A 21766-nucleotide genomic window follows, 5' to 3' on the forward strand; every position below is an offset into this window, starting at 1 on the left:
TCTATCTATCTATCTATCTATCTATCTATCTATCTATCTATCTATCTATCTATCTATACATATACTTTTCCCTCCAACTACACTAATACTAACAAACATCTCATGAGTTACTAATATCATCTTTCCATGTAGGAATGCAAACAGTTCAACTTTAATAAGTCCCTTAAGATTTCTCTTTCCTAATGATAAATGTTGGAGAAGATGTGGGAATATTGGAACACTAATGCATTGTTGGTGGAGTTGTGAAATGATCTAACCATTGTAGAGAGCAATTTGGAACTATGCCCAAAGGGCTATAAAAATGTGCATACCCTTTGATCCAGCAATAGCACTTCTAGAGCTATATCCCAAAGAGATCATACAAATGGTAAAAGGACCCACACGTACAAAAATATTTACAGCAGCTCTTTTTGTGGTGGCAAAGAATTGGAAATTGAGAGGATACCCATCAATTGGGGAATGTCTGAACAAGTTGTGGTATATGAATGTAATGGAATACTATTGTGTTATAAGATATGATGAATAGGCAGACTTCAGAAAAACCTAGAAAGATTTGTATGATCTGATGCTGAGTGAAATGAGCAGAACCAGGAGAATGTTGTACACAGTAACATCCACTTTGTGTGATGACTAACATTGGTAAACTTAACCCTTCTCAGCAACACAAGGATCTAAGACATCTCCAAAGGCCTCATGATGGAAAATGCTATCCACATCCAAAGAAAGAACTATGGAGTTTGAATGCAGATCAAAACATACTATTTGCTATTTTTTTTCCTTCTGTTGTGTTTTGTTTCCTCTTTCTGGTGGTTCCCCCTGTTGGTTCTAATTCGTACTTACAGCAACGCTATTGTGAAAATATGTTTAATAAGAATGTATAAAGAAAAAAGATTTCCTATTCCTGTTTACCTCTTAATGCTTCCCTTGAGTCTTGTATTTGAAAGTCAAATTTTCTATTCAGCTCTGGTTTTTTCACAAGAATGTTTGAAAGTCCTTTATTTCACTGAATGTCCATTTTTTCCTCTGAAGGAGTATATTCAGTTTTGCAGGGGGAGGTGATTCTTGGCTGTAATCTTATATCCTTTTGCCTCCAGAATATAATATTCCAAGCCCTCTAGTTCCTTAATGGAGAAGCTGCTACATCTTGTGTTATCCTGATTGCGTTTCCACAGCACTTCAATTGTTACTTTCTGGCTGCTTGCAATATTTTCTCCTTGACCTGGAAATTCTGGAATTTGTCTATAATATTCCTAGGGGTTTTCCTTTGGGGATCTCTTTTAGGAGGTGATCGATGGATTCTTTCCATTTCTATTTTACCCTCTGGTTCAAGAATATCAGGGCAGTTTTTCTTGATAGATGATGATGAAAGATGATGTCTAGGCTCTCTTTTTGATCATGGCTTTCAGGTACTGCAATAATTTTTAAATTATCTCTCCTGAATCTATTTTCCAGTTTGGTTGTTTTTCCAATGAGATATTTCACATTGTCTTCTATTTTTTCATTCTTTTGGTTTTGTTTTACAATGTCTTGATTTCTCTTAAAGTCAATAGCTTTCATTTGCTCCATTCTAATTTTTAAGGAAGTATTTTCTTCAGTGAACTTTTGGATTTCCTTTTCCATCTGGCCAATTCTGCTTTTTAAGGCATTCTTCTCATTATTGAATTTTTGGACCTCTTTTTCGATTTGGGTTAGACTATTTTTTAAGGTGTTATTTTCTTCAGTATTTTTTGGGTCTCCTTTAGCAAGCTGTTGACTTGTTTTTCATGATTTTCTTGCACTCTCATTTCTCTTTCCAGTTTTTCCTCTACTTCTCTTACTTGCTTTTCAAAATCCTTTTTGAACTCTTCCATGGCCTGGGACTGATTCATATTTTTCTTGAAGGCTTTGGATGTAGGAGCTTTGACTTTGTTGTCTTCTTCTTGTTGCATGTTTTGATCTTCTTTGTCACCAAAGTAAGATTCTATGGTCTGACTTTTTTTGCACTGTTTGCTCACAATCCTAGTCAATTATTTGACTTTCAAACTCTTTGTTAAGGTAGGGGTCTGCTTCCAGTGTGGAGAATGTCCTGTCCCAAGCTTTGGGAGTTTTGTGCAGCTGTTTTCAGAGATACTTCTAGGGAGCTGTAAATTTTCAGTTCTTCCAAGGTGGTATGATCAAGGGCAAGGTGTTTACTCCTTTCCTAGCCTGTGCTCTGGTCTATGAGTGACCACAATCACTCTTTTCTGCCTTGGAAGTGTGGGGAGAATTACCTCTCCACTGCCGCCACAAGTTCCACCACACCAGAGCTCCTCCTTGCCCCAGGACCACCACCTAGGACTGCAACCCGATCCAAGCATGGACAAAGCAAGAGAATCCTACCTCAGTGCCAGCAAAGAGATCCCTGAAATCCTCCTCTGATCAACCACTTGATCCACCCTCCCTCTGCGGGTCGAGAGCTCCAGAAATAGCCACTACCCCAGGGCTGTGGTAGGTTTGGGGCCAGACCAAGATTTTCTCTCACCATGCTCTGACAGACCTTTTCTACTGACCTTCTAAGTTGTCTTTGGTGTTTGTGGGTTTAGAAGTCTGGAAACTGCCACAGCTCCCCTTGATTCAGTCCCCTGAGGCCTACTCCAGGTTCACTGAGGCCTGGTCTTTGCTGGTACTGCCCATGCTAAACTGCACTCCTCTCCCAGCCTGGAGCAACAGACCTTTCCAGGTTGTCTTGGGCTAGAAATTTATTTCAGTCTTTCTTTTTGTGGGTTCTACTGCTCTAGAATTTGTTTGGAGCCATTTTTTACAGGTATTTGGAGGGGTCTGGGGAGAGCTCAAGTAAGTCACTGCCCACTTCTGATTTTTTAAGGAGTAATTTTCTTCCGTAGGTTTTGTGCCTCCTTCACTAAGCTGTTAATTCTTTCTTCAAAAAATTTTTTTGCATTGCTTTTATTTCTTCTCCTAATTTTTCCTCTACTAACTTATTTAATTTTTAATATTTTTTTTCCTTTTCATCTCTTTCTTTAGCTCCTCTTAGAATTCTTGTTGGTCTTGTGTCCAATCTGCATTTTATTTTGAAGCTTTGCTTGTTGATATTCTCATTGTCTTCTTCTGAGTTTTTGTCTCGAGCATTCCTGTTATCTTAGAAGGTTTGTATGATCTGGGTTTTCTTTGCTCATTTTTCCAGCCTATTTCTTGACTTTGGACTTTATGTTAGAGTTGCGCTATGCTCACCTGTGGGTGCGGGAGTATGTCTGGCCTGGGTCTTCTGATTTTGTTGCTTTCTCAGCTAGATCTGAGGGCCTGTAAGTTTTTGATACATTCAAATTGTTGTTAGCTGGGGATAGGTCTGGTCATTGGCCTCTTTTTCTATGTTATGGTCCTTACCTCGGTAGGGACCCTTACTCTTTTGCAATTTGATGAGCTGTTCTCTACTTGTAACTGTTACCCAGAACTAGATAATCAGAAATGAAGTCATCAAATGGTACCTGGTCCTGCACCCAGTGTTAACAAAGGGATCCCCTGTAATCTCTTTCTGACTAGGTGTTCATTCCTGTTGTTCCTGGGTACTGAGTGCTTTTGGTGTTGTTGCTACTGCTTTTGCCAATGTCCCCTCACCCCAAGGCCCACAGTTGGTGCTACTTCTTCCATGCCACTCACCCATCCAGCCCCCGCCCCAATGTCTGTAAACCTCTCTTTATATCTTTCTAACTGTCTTGGTCTGGGAAAATGAGTCACTTTTAATTTTTATTTCCCACAGATTTGCAATAGGGAAGAAAATTGTTAATTCACAATTCCCTAACCCCTCTGTTAAAGAAATTATTCCAAGCAAAGTAAAGATTGAATGCAATTATGAGGCAAGCATTTACTTTAAAGTACTAAAAATAATCAGTAGGATTTGGTTGTTGTTTTCCTGTTTGTTGTTGTTGCTGCTGCTGCTGTTGTTTAGAGATGGTGGTAGTAGACAGCTGTGGAGGAGAAGAATGAGCTCTGGAGTCAGGGGTCATAAGATCTGGGTTTGAATCCTGCCTCTTTTATTCATTAGCTGTTGGACTTTGGGTAAGTTTCACCTTTCTGAGTCTGTTTCCCCATCTGCAAAATGATATAATCATTTTTCCATATCTTTTAGAATTGTGAAAATTAAACATGATAGTATCTATAAAGAACTTTATAAAGCATAACACGCTATAAAGGCCAGCTAGTAATATGATGACTTATATCATCTGCCTGAAGTGAAGTTAAGATTCTCAGTTGAAATTCCCTCACATCAATCACCATCTGCCTTGACTTTGGGGGTTACTTATCATTGTAATTCCTCTCCCCCTTCCCTTTCTTCTTTCTCTCATTTCAGTCTGCTCTTCGGGCTGTTTACATTTTTCCTGTTTAAAGATTGCGTTGTGGTCATTCCTCTTGGTGGGGCTTTTTCTTTTCTTTGAAATATTTGAACTTGGCCACTTCTCCTTTATTCCAGGAAGCAGAGAGCCAGAGGAGTAAATGTAGGATTTGTCTTCATGAGATTATTCCTTCCAGAATAACCCGCACAGCCAACCATCTGTCGCTGTTGTCTCCCTGCACTGACCAGAGGAGAAAGAAATGGAAAACAGCACACAAGGCATCACATGACTCATGTCATCTTGGCAGCCTGACTGACCTTAGCCCTCTTCAAAATTGATCTGAATAGAAACTGTTGAAAATAGGCAAACATTGAAAACTTCACATAAAACGGACTGTGAAGCAATTTGAACTGTTCTCTTGGACATAGAGACCAATGAATTAATAATACTTCTAGATTCCTTCTTTCAGCTTTCCTGACTGTAAGTTAATCTTTATTTCTCCTATTTGTTTTATGTAATGCATAAACTCCTCTTGGTGTAGTGGACATGCCATAAATGCTTGCAAAGTTCATCGAGATCTGTTCAGGGAAATATGGGTGGAAACTATATGTATTAGTGGTTCATGTTCCCAAATAGCTGGGTATTTGATATCATACAAACCAAAATATCTGGAAGAATTATGGAATTTGGGGGTTTTTATCCTTCATGTGGAAACATAAATTTGTAGACTGTTGAGGATCCAATGAATATGCTATAGAATAGACTAGGAGAAATGTATCTGAATTTCATAAATTTAGTCTGAAGTTACTTTTAAGATTCTATTGCATTGCCAACACATTCGCAAACATTTGGATAATTTACGTATTAACTTTTCCCTTTCTTTTTGCATTTTCTAACTGACTTTAAGAATATTCTTCTGAGCTCTCAAAATAAAGTTTTTCTATCCAGAGAATGGAGATAAATATTTTTGTTGTGCCTGTTTCTCAGTCTCAAATTACAAGACTGTAGAGACCAGAACAGTGTTACTCTTTTGGTAAGAAGAATCCACTTTGAAAGGGAAATAACAGAGATTTTTTTTTATTACAGGTTTATTATTTCCAGAAGACATTATTTTTTCTTCATAAGAGTTTAAGTTTCATAGTTTGTTTTTGTTGCTAGTATGATTTAGAAGACTATGGAGTTTTTGCTCAGGAATTTCCATCTGAAAACAAAAACCAAAAAACAAACCTTGCAATATCTATTCCAAAAACAAAACAAAACTGTAATATCTATTGCAATTCTACTAATTAAGTTAATAAGGATCATAGAATCATAAATTAAGAGCTAGAAAGTAGACTTCAGTGATTTAGATGAAGAAACTAAGGCCCAGTGAAAGGATTTGATTTGCCTAGGATCACACAAGTCACAGAGTCAATACTGAAACTCAGGTCTTCTGTTTCCAGAGCTTTCATTCTTCATATTTGAACCATATTTATTTACATAATACATATTTACATACATAAATACATATATACATATCTAACCCTTCAGAATCAATGAGGTTTTTTTCCCAACCTTTTGCCTGGTTGGCAAACTGGCCCCAAACTAGGAGGTGTGAAACTATGTTTTGTATCTTTTAGTTAAATAGGTAAGAAAAATTTTAAACATTTAAAAGTAAAATGAACCAATATATTTGTAATTACTTTATGAATAAGCTGTTCTTTAAGTCAAGTAAACCAGAAATGGAATTCTTATGAGCAACAAATATATAGCTTTATGTTCTAAACTCTATGGAGGGTCACAAGGCATAGTGAATAGCAGACAGGTCTTTGTTCTGCCTCTGACATGTGTTACTTGTGTGATCATGTGCTAAGTCACTTAACTTCCCTTTGTTCCCAGGCACACTGACACTGTGAGTTGTAATAGATCAATTCTACTTATATGCATGGGCACAAAGGGTTTACAAACCAGGAGGTCTCCATATGGATGAAATCACAGATCCAGGTTTTTTTTTTTTTTAATATTGTTTTATCATTCAAAGAAGAAAGACTCTCTTATTAGGTCTTAAACTAAATGCGATTTTGTGAAAATTTCAATTTTCAAAAAAATCAGTCATTTTCTTCTTTCTCTTCTCTACCACCAAAAATGATTTTTCTAATTGCTCCAAATTAATAATGTCAGTCAGTATGCATTCTTAAGCACTGTGTGTCAGGTGTGCTAAGGTCAGAGGATACAAAGAAAGGCAAAAGACAGTCTGCTCTCAAGGTGATCACTGTCTAATGTGGAAATACTATACAAACAGCTATGTACAAATAAGCTACGTATAGGATAAATTACAAATAATCAATAGAAGGAAGGCACTAAGCTGTGGCTTTGAGGCCACATATGGCCCTCTAGGTCCTCAAGTGTGGCCCTTTGACTGAATCCAAACTTCACAGAACAAATCCCTTTAATAAAAGGATTTGTTCTGTAAAACTTGGACTCAGTCAAAAGGCTGCACCCAAGGACCTAGAAGGCCACAGCTTCCTCACTGCTGCTAGAATTAAGGGACATCAGGAAAGGCTTCCTGTAGAATACAGGATTTTAGCTAGAGATTTAAAGTGTAAGAAGACTAGATAGGTATGGAAGGGAAGGAACAGGTTATGAAATTCTTTTATTTGATCTTGAAAATGATAGAGAGCCACTGGAGTTCATTGAGTTGGGGTGGGAAGGAATGACACAGTCAAATGGTTTAGGAAAATCACTTTGACAACAAAATGGAGGATAGGATGGAATTGAGAGCTATTTGTGGCAGGCAGACCAATGCAATGGTTATTGCAACAGTCTAGGTATGAGGTGATGAAGGCCTGCACCAAGGTGGCGTGAGTGTCAGAAGACAGAAGGGGACATAGTTGAAAGATGTTGGAAAGGTAAAATCCACAGGCCTTGGAAACAGAATGGTTATTGTGGTAAGAGGGAGTGAGGAGTCCAGCATAATACCTGCCTAGGTTGCCAGCCTGGGTTACTGGGAGGATGGGGGTATGTTTAATAATAATAGGAAAGTTAGAAAGAAGTGAGGGTTACAGGGGGTGTAATAATGATTTCAATTTGGGATATATTGCATTTAAAATGTCTATGGGACACTCAGTTTGAGGTGTTCAATTGGCGGTTGGAGATGAAAGACTGGAAATTAGTATGGAGATATGATGCATGATGTGGAAGGTAACCAACACTGTTCAATGGAATAACTCAAGATATCTTGCTCAAAAAACAAATATTCCTCCAAAGTTTTGTTCTCACCTACCCAGTCCAAATCCCAAGCATTCTTGTAGACTGTTCCATGTGATTGGAGTAGCCTGATACTTGGGTATAAATAATAAGGTTCAATTCATTTTAACTAGATCCCTAAAATGTTAGCACCCTAAAAATTTAGAAGCATGCATGAGCAGGGGAAGAAACCTTCAAGAGAGATTTCAGACATTGGGTCTCTTTAGGGAAGAAACTCCAGGTAGGTGAGGGGCAGGGAGAAACAGAGACCTTGGGACATTTTGAGGTTGCTTCTGCCAGTGATAGGGGAGAGAAAAGGTCAGGGCATGACTTTGGCATCCATCCAAATACATTCCCCTTGTGCATTCTCAGGGGACATGTTGGGAAATATAGCAGATAAGCTCCTTGAGAGTAGAGATTAATTTGTATTTGTCCTGTTTCTAGCCAACTCACACTGTGCCTGCCCCATAGTGAGTGTTTAAGAAATGTTTTTTGATTTGATTGATAATGAGCTCTTTCAGAGCAAAAAAAAAAAAGTTATTTTATTTTCATGCATGGCAGCATTGATTTACTGAAAGGTAAGTCTTAAATGTTAGCATTCCACTAACAGTGCCAACTGACTTCCAGGAGAATATCACTAGGTGTTCAGAGAAACACTGGCAGTAAATGTCATTCCTCTGACATTATTCTCTTAAGTCAGTCGAAATGTCCTTTCTAAGACATATTAAGGGCCTCAAAAAGTAATTTCACTAAACAATTTCTTGAAAGTATTAAAAGATAAAATTTTCTTGTTAAAGGGCGTGTATTCTGTGAGTACGTGAGGGATGGTCAAAAAGGAAAGGGCTGATAAAAGGGAAGTTCCCAAACTCATTTTCCTCAAGGGACCAAGAAGGCACTTTTTTCATTGTCAATTCTCTCATATTTCTAGGGGAAAAGCATTTATTAAGCCCTTTAAATGCTAGTCACTGTGCTAATTGCTTTACAAATATTATTTCATTTGATCTTCATAACAACCCTTGAGGTAGATGCTATTATTATCTTCCCTTCACATGTAAGAAAACTGAGGCAGACAGCCATTAAATGATTTACTTGCCCAGGCTCACATAGGTAGTAATTGTCTGAAGTGGGATTTGAACAGACTGGTTTAATTTTGGATTGTGAATGCTAGCAAATGTTCCAGAATCAGGAAAATTTTCAAATTAAAAGTGCCATTGAAAGTCAGGTATTCCTGACTTCAAGCCCAGTGCTCTAGCCACTGTGCCACCTGAGTGCCTATAAATAGCTTACTAAGTTGTAAAAAAAAAAAAAAAAGTATCCTTAGAGGTTAGAGCTCATGTATTCCTGATTGTTTATCAACTGATTTAAAAAAAGAGAATGACGTAGGAGGGCTGACATTTATTGCCAGTGTTTCTCTCAACATCCAGTGATATTCCCCTGAAGTCAGTTAGCACCTTTGGAGAAATGCTAACTTTCAGGACTAACTTACCTTTCAGTGAACCAGTACTGCTATTTATGAAGCAGATGAACTCTTGGCTCTGAAAAAACTCACTATTGATCAAATCAACAAACATTTCTTCAGCACTTACTGTGTGGCAAGCATAGTACTACTCAGCTAGAAATAGAAAAAAACAAATAATGTCTGCCTTCAAGGAGCTTATCTGCTATATTTTCCAACATTTCTCCTTTGACTGCACAAGAAGAATAAATTTGAAAGGATACCAGTCATGATAATTAAACATTTTTCTGTTTGAAAAACATAACAGTCTCAATTTCTCTCTGTCTCTGTCTCTGTCTGTCTCTCTCTCTGTCTGTCTCTCTGTCTCTCTCTCTCTCCCCCCTACCCCATACACACACACGTGTGTATATGTCACAACATTTGCTATGTTTTTTCTCCTTTTGTAACAAACAGGTCAAAATGATTAAAAGAGAGAGAAGCATTTGCCAGCAAACTCAGGCCCTTCTGTGTAAGAACATTATTAAAAAATGGAGGATGAAAAGAGAGAGTTTATTGGTATGATTAAAAGTTCATGTTGCATTTTTTTTTACTTAACTACATATTATTATAAGGGTTTTGTTTCTACTTTTTCAATAGGGTGGAAAAGGAGAGGTGGGATGGAGAAAAATAATATTTGATCATTGAAAAAATTAAATTTATTTTTTTAAATCAAAACAAAAAACAACAAAGCTATATCTTCACATTTCATAAAGTAAGATGTGCCTCCCGGGCAGCATACATGCATTTCTTCATTCTGTACTGCTTTTTCTCTCAGTGCTTGGGGAACACATATTTTAAAATGGCCACCGGGAAGAATATTGGGAATTGGAAATAAGCAGAAAAATTAATAGGTGAACAGGACTCAAGATACCTAAAAAATATTGTTAATATTGAATGTTAGAGAAAGATACTTCATAAACTTTAAAATACTATATAAATTATTAGTTATTACACTACTATTATTATTATTATTATTTATTAGTCTTGCTTTTGATAGGCAAACCATATTGTGTCTTCCCAGCTCTTTTTTTCCCCTCTCTGCCTTGTCTTGTAAGTGTATCTGCTTAGAAATATAAACTTAGTAAGGAACAAAAATTGTTGCCTATTTCTCAATTAATCATTATAAGTGGCTAGTCCTGAGTCAATTGCACAGGGGGAATTAAATAGAAAAGGTGCTTGATGAGAGCCGACTTCTCAATGACCACATTCTAATTTATTTTTCTCTTGCATTAAATAGGAATGGTTTTTTTCATTGCTTCTGTGCCTGCAGCTCTTCCTGTTTGGATTATTTCCTTTAAACTCTCAGGTTTCTGGAGGGCCTCCAGTAGACCTAGGACGCATAGATAAATTTAACGATTCTGACTTTCTGATTAAATATATGCCAGTCACCAATATCACGCAACAGATAATAGACAAAGTGGCTTCGGCTTCCTTTATGAAAGGTATGTTCTCTCAGAGCTAATATTTGGTGTTATTATCCTTTTTCATTATAAAGATAAAAATGTTTAATCTGAGATTAAATGTATAAAACGAGTTAACTATTTAGTATTCTAAAAGTTATGATACACAAACTTAGGTTAGCCAAGTTAAAATGAATTGTTTTCTGAGTTTTCTTGTGTCTGATTTCAAAAGGTCCAAGACTACATAGAGTTACCCTTTTTCCAAAACTAGATTAATGGCAGGAGTGGCACAGTAAACTTTAGGTTTCAGATCTTCAAAATAATTCATTCTTGATAAAGCCTGGTTATTGATGTATACATTTTAATAAACACTCCATGGTTTATGTCTCTATCTCAAGGGAAAGAGACTAATTTAAAGGACTCTGTTTCTTTCTGAAATCAGTAAATATAAGGCTAATTCTTTATAGGGGAAGGTGATTTCAACAAGCCTTCTGCAAAAATTAGAATTTGAGCTCTTTGCTACTTACTGAATGATTGAGTACTTAACTGATATGGAAAGAGAGGCAGTGTTGCACAGGAGACAGATGAGTGGCTCTGAGGACAGGAAGGCTTGAGTTCTTGAACTGTGTCAAGTCTCGTATATACTTACTGTGTGACCATGGACAGGCAAAATCACTTAAATTCTCAGTGCCTCAATCAATTCTCTAAGACTGTGAGCTGCTGATATTAAGTAATCTGCCTACCTACCAGCCTACCTTTTGGGTCTCTCCCTAAAACAATCTACACTGCAGCCAAAATGGCCTGCCTACTATTCCCCATACATAATAGTCCATCTCTCATCTCCATTGCCTGTGCCTGGAATGCTTTTATTCTCACTTCCACTTCTTAGAGCCCCTAGTTTAGAACCCTAAGAAGCTCCACTTCTTTGAACCCCTAGAATAACCTTTTAGGCTTAGCTCAAGCTGAGTGATCTTTCCTGATATCCCCCAATTTAAGCACCCCTCAATTGATTGCGTATTTATTTTGTATTTATCCTGTATTTACTAATTTTTAGATATGTATCCTACAAGAGGGGAGGGACTGACTCATTTTTAAAATGTGTAATACCAGCACCTCGCACAGTGCCTGACATCTAACAGGTACTTAATAAATTGATTGTTAATTGATTGATTGATCTACACCATTGGAGAGATTTTCCATACAGAGAAATCCCTACAGAAATCAAATCACAGTCACTTCCCCCTCCCAAACCAAAAGAATATCAGGGCTAAATCACATCCCCTATACTGAGCTAAGAAAAATTCTAAAGAAAATGAAAAATCTTTGCATAACAAGCCAGAAAAGTTTATTAGATTTTCCTCCCACTCCCACACCTCATTCCAATAGTCATAGCTATGTTCACAGGGGTGGGGAACCTGCGGCCTCTAGGTCACATGTGGCCCTCTAGGTCCTCAAGTGTGGCCCTTTGACTGAATCCAAACTTCACAGAACAAATCCCCTTAATAAAAGGATTTGTTCTGTTAAACTTGGACTCAGTCAAAAGGCCATACCTGAGGACTTAGAAGGCCACGTGTGGTCTCGAGGCCACAGGTTCCCTCCACCCTGCCACCATACTCTTTTATCTCAGTCGGATGAAATTTTTCTTACAGGGTTTAGAAAAATGCAGTTTCCAGCTAATTTGTTATCATTGCCTATCAAGATTAAGTTTCCCGATAAATACTCAGGAAAGACAAACAATGTATAATGCTTATGTATCCTGCGTATTGCTTCATTCTAAAGTAAGCAACTCCCCTCCCCCATCTCCCTTTGAGTTTTTTATTCCAGTCCTATCGTTGCACTAAAAGTTTCCTACATACTAAAGACCCTTAGGCTAAGAGGTTTTTTTTTTCAGTCTTAACATACCTCCCTCCATTTTATTCTAATATTTTAATAAAATGGAGACTTAATAAGATAGATTCCCCCATCTACTATTAAATTATCATCTTTTCCTCATTTCTTTAGTTCTCCCTTCTCTGTTCTATCCCAGGCACAGATAATCCCTCTCCTCAGGACTCTCTTTAGGGAAAGGAAATAGTGAGAGAGGAAATATAAGCTCAGGGAGAGCTTTGCAGAAATACAATGAGGGAGTGAGTAGCATTTCTGCTACCTATTTGTTTTAATTATTGTTAATTTGCTAATTAAATGCTAAATTCCAGTTTTGCTACTTTACTGAAGGAATGTAAATGGCAACAGCCTTCTAAATTTTGATGGCCTGAGATAAAGCCCTGTTGGTCCCATTCCATTTACCTCTATGCTCAGAGCTCACTAGGTACATTATCAGTCTTTCTATTCTTGAACTTGAGCTAGTTCTTACTGAAGCTTACTTTAGCGTCATCAGCCATGCAACTAGTTTAAAATCTTGGTCACTGTAACACTACTACACCTTGTATTTATTATAATGATTTATGGAGTCATCAAGTCCACTGTAGGCAATCTACTGGTATAGTGCTCCACCCCACCTGACTTCCAGTAGGCTGACATAGTGAGATTCCAGCTCTCCAATTATTCTTTCTCCTGTTAAAAGTAAAACCAAGTAGTACTGTGGTTTCCCTCACAGGATTAGGATAGGCCAAGAATCTCTAAAGCATTTAGGATCAGTTTAGTAATGAAATGGTATTAGAGTCAGCAGCTATGAGGGTTTGGAGGTACAATGATCTTCAACAGAGAGCAGGTTGAGGAAAGATAAGTAATTGATAGGTAAAGTTACCACCTTGGGCATATCTTTTAATCTTCCTGTGCCCTATATAAAGAAGGGATAGACTTTATGTCTTCTTTTCCAACTTTAAATCTATGATCCTATGATCCCTGTTTTTCTTCCCTGCACATTCATGGAGAAACAATCTTAAGAATCATAAAAACAATGCTTCTAAATTAACTAGAAACTGCATTTTTGAAAAGGAAACTGGATGCTGCTGTTGTCAACAGAGACAAATTACGAGGCAAAACTGATGGTACTTGCAATTGATACTTAGGGTGAGTTATCTGAGCTTATATAAGTTCCTGCAATGATGAGAAGTTAAGTTGGCTTTGAGACACCAGTTGCTTTGTCTCTGGGGCTAGGGGAAGGGAAGGGAGGGTTAAAACTACAAGAGTGGGGAAATGAGAGCTAAAAAAAGTTTACTCACTTTAGACATTCTGGATGTTCACTGGTGAAAATGTTATAAGAATATATTATTTTTCCAACTATATGTAGACCTACCAGTACCTGAGATGAAAAGATATTCATTATTAATACTATTTATTTCAAATTTATCATAATAAAATGAATCATTCAACTTTAATCCAAACTGTTTTCACTTGATAAAAGTATCAGTGCTAACTGGAGTCAAGGTGATGAACTGGCTCTATTAAGCCCCATCTTTACAGTCTCTCTCTTTGCTTTTGGATATATAGATATCCAAAAGCAAAGAGAGAGAATCTAAGTAGTCTTATGTGGCACTTTAAAATCAAATGCTGCTATATCTGAATCTTCTATACAGTTGAGCTACTTCATATATTGAGGAACTTTGCTTAAATTAGTTGAACACCTATTAATCATCTTAAATGGCTATTTTTATCTTGTGCATGGCAGGAATAAATATCACTGGGACCACAGATGAAAAAGCTATGGCTTTAACTCATGGAAACTTTGACACAATGGCAATCATCTTTCATGATGTGTTTTCATATGAGATGAAGTCATGGGGATACAGAGTTCCATATTTAAAAGAACATCATGAACATTCAGGTGACTTCCCTTTTTGGCTAATTATTCTGATCTTGTGGCTATTTGTTTTCATAAGCCAGGGAGAATTTTGAGGGGATGAAGTGTGTAAAAGCAATGATATCAACAATATAAATGTATAACATGCATTCCACTCCTGAACTCAAGTAGCATGCATCATTATGAAAATAAAGAATATCTTCCTATAAAAGTTTAACTCTCAGTGACCAAGTTCCTATTAAGGTGTAGTTATTTTCCTTTCCAACTTTATTATATCTTATTGATAGGCCTATATAAATGGCATGATTTGAGAAAATCAAGTGCACCTTGATAAGCATTTCCTTTGGTTCTCTTTCCTATGCTATTTTAATATTTTCATTGTCACAATAATTATTTTCGATTGTGTGGTCTTTGGTTTTCAGCCTTTTTTTTTCTTATTTGTACTTTTGATCAAGTGTTATTTGCTTTAATTCTCTGTGGTTGAATCTGTAAGATATATCCTTTAGAAAGAAGTAAGTTTCTCATTTTGGATTATGTTTACTACTGGGATGGTTATTACAAAATGGTCATGGTAATAGTACCCTGACAAGTGTAAGGTTCAAAACTAGATTTTCCCCCATAAGAAGGACTTAGCAGCTGATTCTCAAAAATACTTTTACCCAAGAAGCAGATAATTATATTCTTATTACTAAAAGAATATCTGTTTATAAAGACAGTAAATTCAACCTCTATAATTGTTATATAAATAAAAGGACTCACATTCATGAAGCATTATTTTTAACTCAGTAAAATTTTGTTTTATTACATTGTATCGAGGGAGGGGAATACAAAACAGAATAAAATTGTGTAACTCCAACTATGTATTCTGTAGAATTAAAAAATATTTTTTTTATTTTTAACAAGTGTTTTTAAAATTTTGGGTTACAAATTTTCTCCCTTCCTCCCTCCCCACCCACCCTCATTGAAAAGGCAAGCATCTCGATACAGGTTATAGATGTGTAGTCATGCAAAACACTTCCATACTAGTCCTGTTGTGAAAAACTAAGTATATTTCCCTTCATCCTATCCTATCCCCCATTTATTCTATTCTCACTTTTGACCCTGTCCCTCTTCAGAAGTGTTTACTTTTGATTATCACCTGCTTCAATCTGCCCTCCCCTCTATCAACCCCCGCTCTCTTGTCCCCTTCCCCACTTATTTTCCTGTAGAGTTAAATAGATTTCCATACCCCATTGTGTATGTTATTTCCTCCTTAAGCCAAATCCTATGAGAATAAGATTCACCCATTCCCTCTCACCTTCCCCCATTTCCCCTCCACTGTAAAAGCCTTTTCTTGTCTGTTTCATGTGAGATATTTTACCTCATTCTACTTCTCCCTTTCTCTTTCTCCCAGTATAATCTTCTCCTACCCCTTAATTTTATTTTCCAGATATCACCCCTTCATCTTCAACTCACCCTGTATCCTCTATCTATCTATCTATACAAACATATAATTTTTCCCTCCCACTACTCCAATATTGACAAAGGACTCATGAGTTATAAATATCATCTTTCCCTGTAGGAATGTAAACAGTTCAAGCTTTATAAGTCTCTTATGATTTCTCTTTCCTATTTACCTCTTCCATGTTTCACTTGAGTCTTGTATTTGAAGGCCAAATTTTCTATTCAGCTCTGGTCTTTTCCAAAGAAAGGCTTGAAAGCCCTCTATTTCATTGAATAACCATTTTTTACCCTGCAGGATTGTACTATTTTTCTGGGTAGGTGATTCTAGGTTGTAGTCCTAATTCCTTTGCCCTCCAGAATATCATACTCCATGCCCTCTGGAACCTTAATGTAGAAGCTGCTAAATCTTGTGTTATCCTGATTGTGTTTCCACAATACTTGAATTATTTCCTTCTGGCTGCTTGTGATTTCTTCTCCTTGACCTGGAAATTCTGGAATTTGGCTACAACATTCCTAGGAGTTTTCCTTTGGGCATCTCTTTCAGGAGGTGATCGGTAGATTCTTTCAATTTCTATTTTGCCCTCTGGTTCTAAAATATCAGGGCTGTTTTCCTTGATAATTTCTTGAAAGATGATGTCTAGGCTCTTTTTTTGATCATGGCTTTCAGATAGTCCAATAATTTTTAAGTTCTCTCTCCTGGATCTATTTTCCAGGTCAGTTGTTTTTCCAATGAGATATTTCACATTCTCTTCTATTTTTTCAGTCCTTTTGATTAGTGTTACAGTGCCTTGATTTCTCAAATTGTCCTTATCTTCCAATTTCTCCATTCTAATTTTTAAGGAAGTATTTTCTTCACTAAGCTTTTGGACTTACTTTTACATTTGGCTAAGTTTGCTTTTAAGGGCATTCTTCTCATTGGCTTTTTGGACCTCTTTTGTCATTTGGGTTAGGCTATTTTTAAAGTATTTTCTTCAGTATTTTTTTGGGTCTCCTTTAGCATCACTCTCAGTTTTTCCTCTACTTCTCTTACTTGCTTCTCAAACTCCTTTTTGAGCTCTTCCAAGGCCTGGGACTGATTCATATTTTTCTTGGAGGCTTTGGATGTAGGAGCTTTGGCTTCGTTGTCTTCTTCTGGTTGTATGTTTTGATCTTCTTTGTCGCCCAAGTAAGATAATATAATCTGACTCTTTTTGCACTGCTTGCTCATGATCCCAGCCAATTACTTGAGTTATAAACTCTTTGTTTAAGGTAGGAGTCTGTTTCCAGTGTGGAGAACATACTGTCCCAAGCTTCAGGGGTTTTGTGCAGCTGTGTTCAGAGACACTTCTAGGGAACTGTAAATTTTCAGTTCTTCCAAGGTGGGATGATCAAGGAGAGGTGTTTACCTGAAGTATTTTAAAGAGCCACTTGAGAGTCACATGACACTTTCTATCAGTATTGTTTCTTTTGCTACCTTACTTAATGCTACTAAAATTTTTACCTACTTGCATAGATAGCTTCAAACTTATTCTCACCTCTACCTGTTTCAGCTGTACTGGGCTGTTGAACCAGCAATATTAGAGTCATACTGCATCTAACTGATAAGTTTGGAACTAGATGTTAATTCCAGCACCTCAACCAATACCTCTCTGGCCACATCCAACTATTACAAGGAGATTAATGTCTACATGAAGGAGCTGTTTTTTCTCCTTTTTTCCTTCCTTTTCCCCAAGTTAATTTTATTTCATAGTGGACTAAGATTGATTTTAATCTATTAAGAAAATAATTCCAAGTATTGAATACCCAGAGAAGATGACTACTTGAATAAGAGACAGACTACCCATTTACCTATTCCAGAAAAAACCTAAAATTCATACCATCCCCCATAACAATCAAGAAATCCAATGATTTCTACAGTAAATGATTTCTTCCACTCCTGAAGTAACAGTCAGCTAGAAATTAATAGATAATTCAAAAGGAGGCTGCCAATGAAGCCAGTACCAACAATACAGATAAATAAGCCAGTAATCACCAGCATGACCAAAGATAAGCTACAGCCACATATATCCTAGAAGATTCTACTCCTTGAAGTAGCAACCGCAGATGATTCTCCCCAGAAACCCTTGGGATAGTCAGGAAGCCTTAGAGATGGACAGTGACTAGAGAGAGATGGCAGCACATTAGCCCATGGCCGTGGCCCCTGAAGTTCCTAGCACTCTGTTCTGAGATGACAAAGAAGGCCCTGGAGACCCATCATTCTAAATCTGGGGAATGGGGGGGCTAACCCCAGGAAGTGAAAGTCAGCACAAGAACCCAGGGAACCCAGGTCAAGACTAAACAAGGTGGACCAGCTCTCTTAAAAGTATACCAGTGAGCAGATGCTTGACTGCAATTCAGTAACTAAAACTTCAGGGGTGTATAAACCAAAGAAGTCTTCTACCAGTACAAAATATTGTCATAGATCTAGAGATCTCCCAAAAGGAAAGAGTAACTCTGCAATATCTTTAAGAAAAAACTCAAAGGGAAAAATAATTTTACATAAAAAGTACATAAATACCTGGAAGAAATGAAGAAACAATAAAAAATGAAATACAATCTCTGAAGGAAAGAATTGGGAAGAAGATAAATAGCTTAGAAGAGAAGGTATAAATCTTATCCAAATTATGAAATATTTGAAAACTAGAAAAGACCAATCAGAAATCAATGACTCCATGAGATAACAAGGAATATTAGAACAAAATCAAAAGATTGAAAAAAATAAAAGAAATGTGAATTATCTGATATTAAAAACAACTGACCTAGAAAAAAAAAGATCAATAAGAGATAATTTAAGAATCACTGGACTCCTTGAAAACCATAAAGTTTTTTTTTGGGGGGGGGGGAAGGGCTTAACACCATATTTCAAAAAATCTTAAGTGAAAATTATCCAGATCTATTAGAATTAGAAGGCAAAGTGAAGATAAAAAGAATCAGTGGATCATCTCTGTAATGAAATCCCAAAAGATAAAGTCCCAGGAATGTTGTAGACAAATTCTGGGCTTTTACATCAAATAAAAAATACTGCAATATTATAAAGAATAAATACCAGAAAAAATAGTGTACTTACCAAGGAATTACAGTCAAAATTACCCAAGAACTGGCAGCTTCTACTGTAAGTGAGAGGAGATCTTGGAATACAATATTCCAAAAAGCAAAATATCTGGGCAAACATAGCTTATTTTTTGAAGCTGATTTATAATATTATAGGAGAAAATGAACCTATAATGAAATAGTGAACTTCAAAGCATTTCAGATAAAAATACTAGAGCTAATTAGAAACATAGAAATATAAACAAAAGACTACAGAAGGAGCTATGGTAATGATATAATGCTAGCATTCTAATAGGTAGAGAAGAAATAAGTGTCCCTTTGGAACCTTAATATTTTCAGAGGATTAAAAGAGTTAAATAAGAAAAACAGAATTCCTTGAAGTGGACTGGTTCTGTTCTGAGCATTTGAAGAGGGAAAAGTGAAGGGAGGGTAAAAGGAATATAATAATGTAGAAAAGAAGAAGATGAGAGTAGAACTTGCTATAAAGACAGGTAGGTGGCATGTATCCCATGTATCTGGAGTCAGGAAGACATGTTCAGACATTAGCTCCTTAGACATTCACTAGCTGTAGACCCTAGAAATGTCATTTAATTTATATGCCTCAGTGTCTTCAACTGTAAAGTGATAACACCACCCACTTCACAGGCTTGTTGTAAGGATGAAATGAGATAATATTTATAAAGTGCTTCCAAACCTTTAAGTGCTATATAAATGTAAATCATTATTCTCATAATTGGGGTGAGTGAGAATAGTATAGAAATACAGGGAATGGGGGTACAGGCATCATATTAACCTCACTCTTGCCTGAAACAGACAAAGGAGGGTTGAACACATATATACATGTACACAGTTTGGTGTAGAAATACATCCATCTCAACAAGAAAAAATATAAAGAAAAGGCAAGGGAAAATAAAGGAAGGGAAGGGAAGGGAAGGGAAAGAAAATAAAAGGAAATAATGAAATAGATTATTTTAGAGGATTATGAATAGTATGAACTGGTACAGAGTGAAGTGAGCAAAACAAGAGACCAATTTATACAAGGAAAACAACACTGTAAAGAAAAACAATTTTGAAAGATTTGAATCAATAAGCCATGTTACTAAAGGTCTTATGATTAATCCTTGTTACCTCTTTCATTACAGAAGTGATGGACACAGGCACAGAATGAGACATGCATTTTTGAATATGAACATGATTCATTGTACATAATTTTGCTTTATTTGTTACAAGAGATTTTTTCCCTTCTTCCTTTCTCTCAGTTTTTAGTTGAGGGAAGAATGTTGGGGAGGAGAGGGGAGAGTTAGCAATAGTAATACCAAAAAAAAGAAGAGAACAATTGAAACATTTTTTTAATGTGCTAAAGAGAAGTTATGTTCAGAAGGAAGCACAGACAAGTTGTACAATTTTTAAAGTAATGTGTGGAATTTATGATATCCCTTTTTAAGAGAAGATAACAGTATAAAATAGAAATCCACAGTTTCATGTAGAATCCCTTTGTGCATGTATTCTGCTGTGCAAGTGAATATGCTCTCTGCTTTTTAGTTTTTAAATTCAGAACTAAAAAAAAAAACCAAAAAAACTTGATCAAATTGGACGAAGGGGAAGAGGTTTTTTGGTGGGTAGGGAAGATATTATGGGCAGGGAAGCTATATTTATTTGGAATTTTTGACAAATCTATCACGTGCATGCTTTGTGATTTCCCATTTCTTCCTTTAAACTACCCTCCCACCACTTTTAATAATGAAACCGCATCCCTTAGCAAACAATGTAAAGACTTTTCTTTAAATTTGGTCTCAGCTTCCAGCATTTTCTAACTCTGTGCCTCAAAAGAATTCATACCCCATCAAACCCCTAAAAGGAATCAAACTATTTTGCTTTTGACCACGTTAACGTATTTTATTATATAACATACCTGTACATAACAAAATTGTTTTAAACCATATAAGTTAAACCAGAGTTAGCTGATGGCATAATGGATAGAGCACAGGACTGGAGTCAGCAAGACCTGAGTTCAAATCAAACTTTAGACCCTTACTAGCTGTGTAACCCTGGGCAAGTCACTTAACCTGTGTTTGCCTCCATTTCCTCAACTCTAAAATGAGAATAATAATAGCACTACCTTGCATGGTTATTGTGAGCAACAGATAAGAAAAATATTTGGAAGAAGGCTTAGCACAGTGCCTAGCATACAAAGCACTATATGCATGTTCATTTCCTTTCCTTCCTTATATAGAAAACGTTCTCCACAGAATCGGAGCAAAATGTTTCTTCTTGATGTAATCCTAACCCATAATGATGTTTTTGCTTCTCTTTAAAGCACACTGTACAGAATATTTTGAAGAAATCAGTTGTTCACTTGAAAGATATTGGGAAAAGGGTTTTGTTGCTTTTCAAGCTGCCATTAATTCTGCTATTATAGAGGTAAGTATCAGATTCTAAGAATCTTAATGATTAATTTAAATTATACTCTGACCATGCCACTTTCTTGCTCACTAATCCCTGTTGCTTCCAGGATGAAATATTAATTCCTCATTCTGGAATTATGGGTTTTTCATCATCTGACCCCAACCCATATATCATATTTATCCATGTATGTTATGTTTCAGTGAAACTCAACTACTAGCTGTTCCATAAATTCAATATGCAGTTTCCTGCCCCCAATAGGGGGGCATTTTCTGATCCTTGAAAGGCATTTCCTCCCATTCTTCTGCCTTTCAAAATTCTTCTCTTCTCTCAAGCCTAAGCTCAGATACCACTGCTTCCATGTAACATTCCTTGTTTCCGTGAAAGTTTATACAAGGAAAACAACACTGTAAAGAAAAACAATTTTGAAAGATTTAAATAAATAAGCCATGTTTCCAAAGGCCTTATGACTAAACCCTGTTACCTGTTTCATTACAGAAGTGATGGACATAGGCAAAGAATGAGACATGCATTTTTTAATATGAACATGATTCATTGTACATAATTTTGCTTTATTTGTTACTTACTAAAATATTCCTAAATTGATCTGTCTCTCCCTCTTCCCACCCTCCCCCCCATCCCTGCCTTGATCTCCTCACTCCCTATCACTCAGTAGAAAACA

At 36.5% G+C, this 21766-nt stretch overlaps 1 protein-coding gene across 3 annotated transcripts in view; it reads left to right on the forward strand.

Annotated features, from left to right (window-relative positions):
- Window positions 1-4516: 4516 nt before the first annotated feature.
- The window catches only part of LOC114050932 (ATP-binding cassette sub-family A member 10-like), a 117437-nt gene continuing 100187 nt past the window's right edge, over window positions 4517-21766 (forward strand). For 2 of the 3 annotated variants that reach the window (XM_027872978.1, XM_027872980.1), the window contains exons 1-5: window positions 4517-4787; window positions 9442-9543; window positions 10265-10469; window positions 14038-14193; window positions 20999-21102. In XM_027872978.1, coding sequence (XP_027728779.1) covers window positions 9448-9543; window positions 10265-10469; window positions 14038-14193; window positions 20999-21102 — 561 coding nt within the window. In that variant the 5' untranslated portion in view covers window positions 4517-4787; window positions 9442-9447. Of the gene's footprint in view, window positions 4788-7168; window positions 7196-9441; window positions 9544-10264; window positions 10470-14037; window positions 14194-20998; window positions 21103-21766 lie in introns of those variants that run through there. The other variant, XM_027872979.1, reaches the window with a different exon arrangement.

Source organism: Vombatus ursinus, unplaced genomic scaffold (assembly GCF_900497805.2).
Source record: "Vombatus ursinus unplaced genomic scaffold, bare-nosed wombat genome assembly UNPS02014801.1, whole genome shotgun sequence".
Classification (NCBI taxonomy): Eukaryota; Metazoa; Chordata; class Mammalia; order Diprotodontia; family Vombatidae; genus Vombatus; species Vombatus ursinus.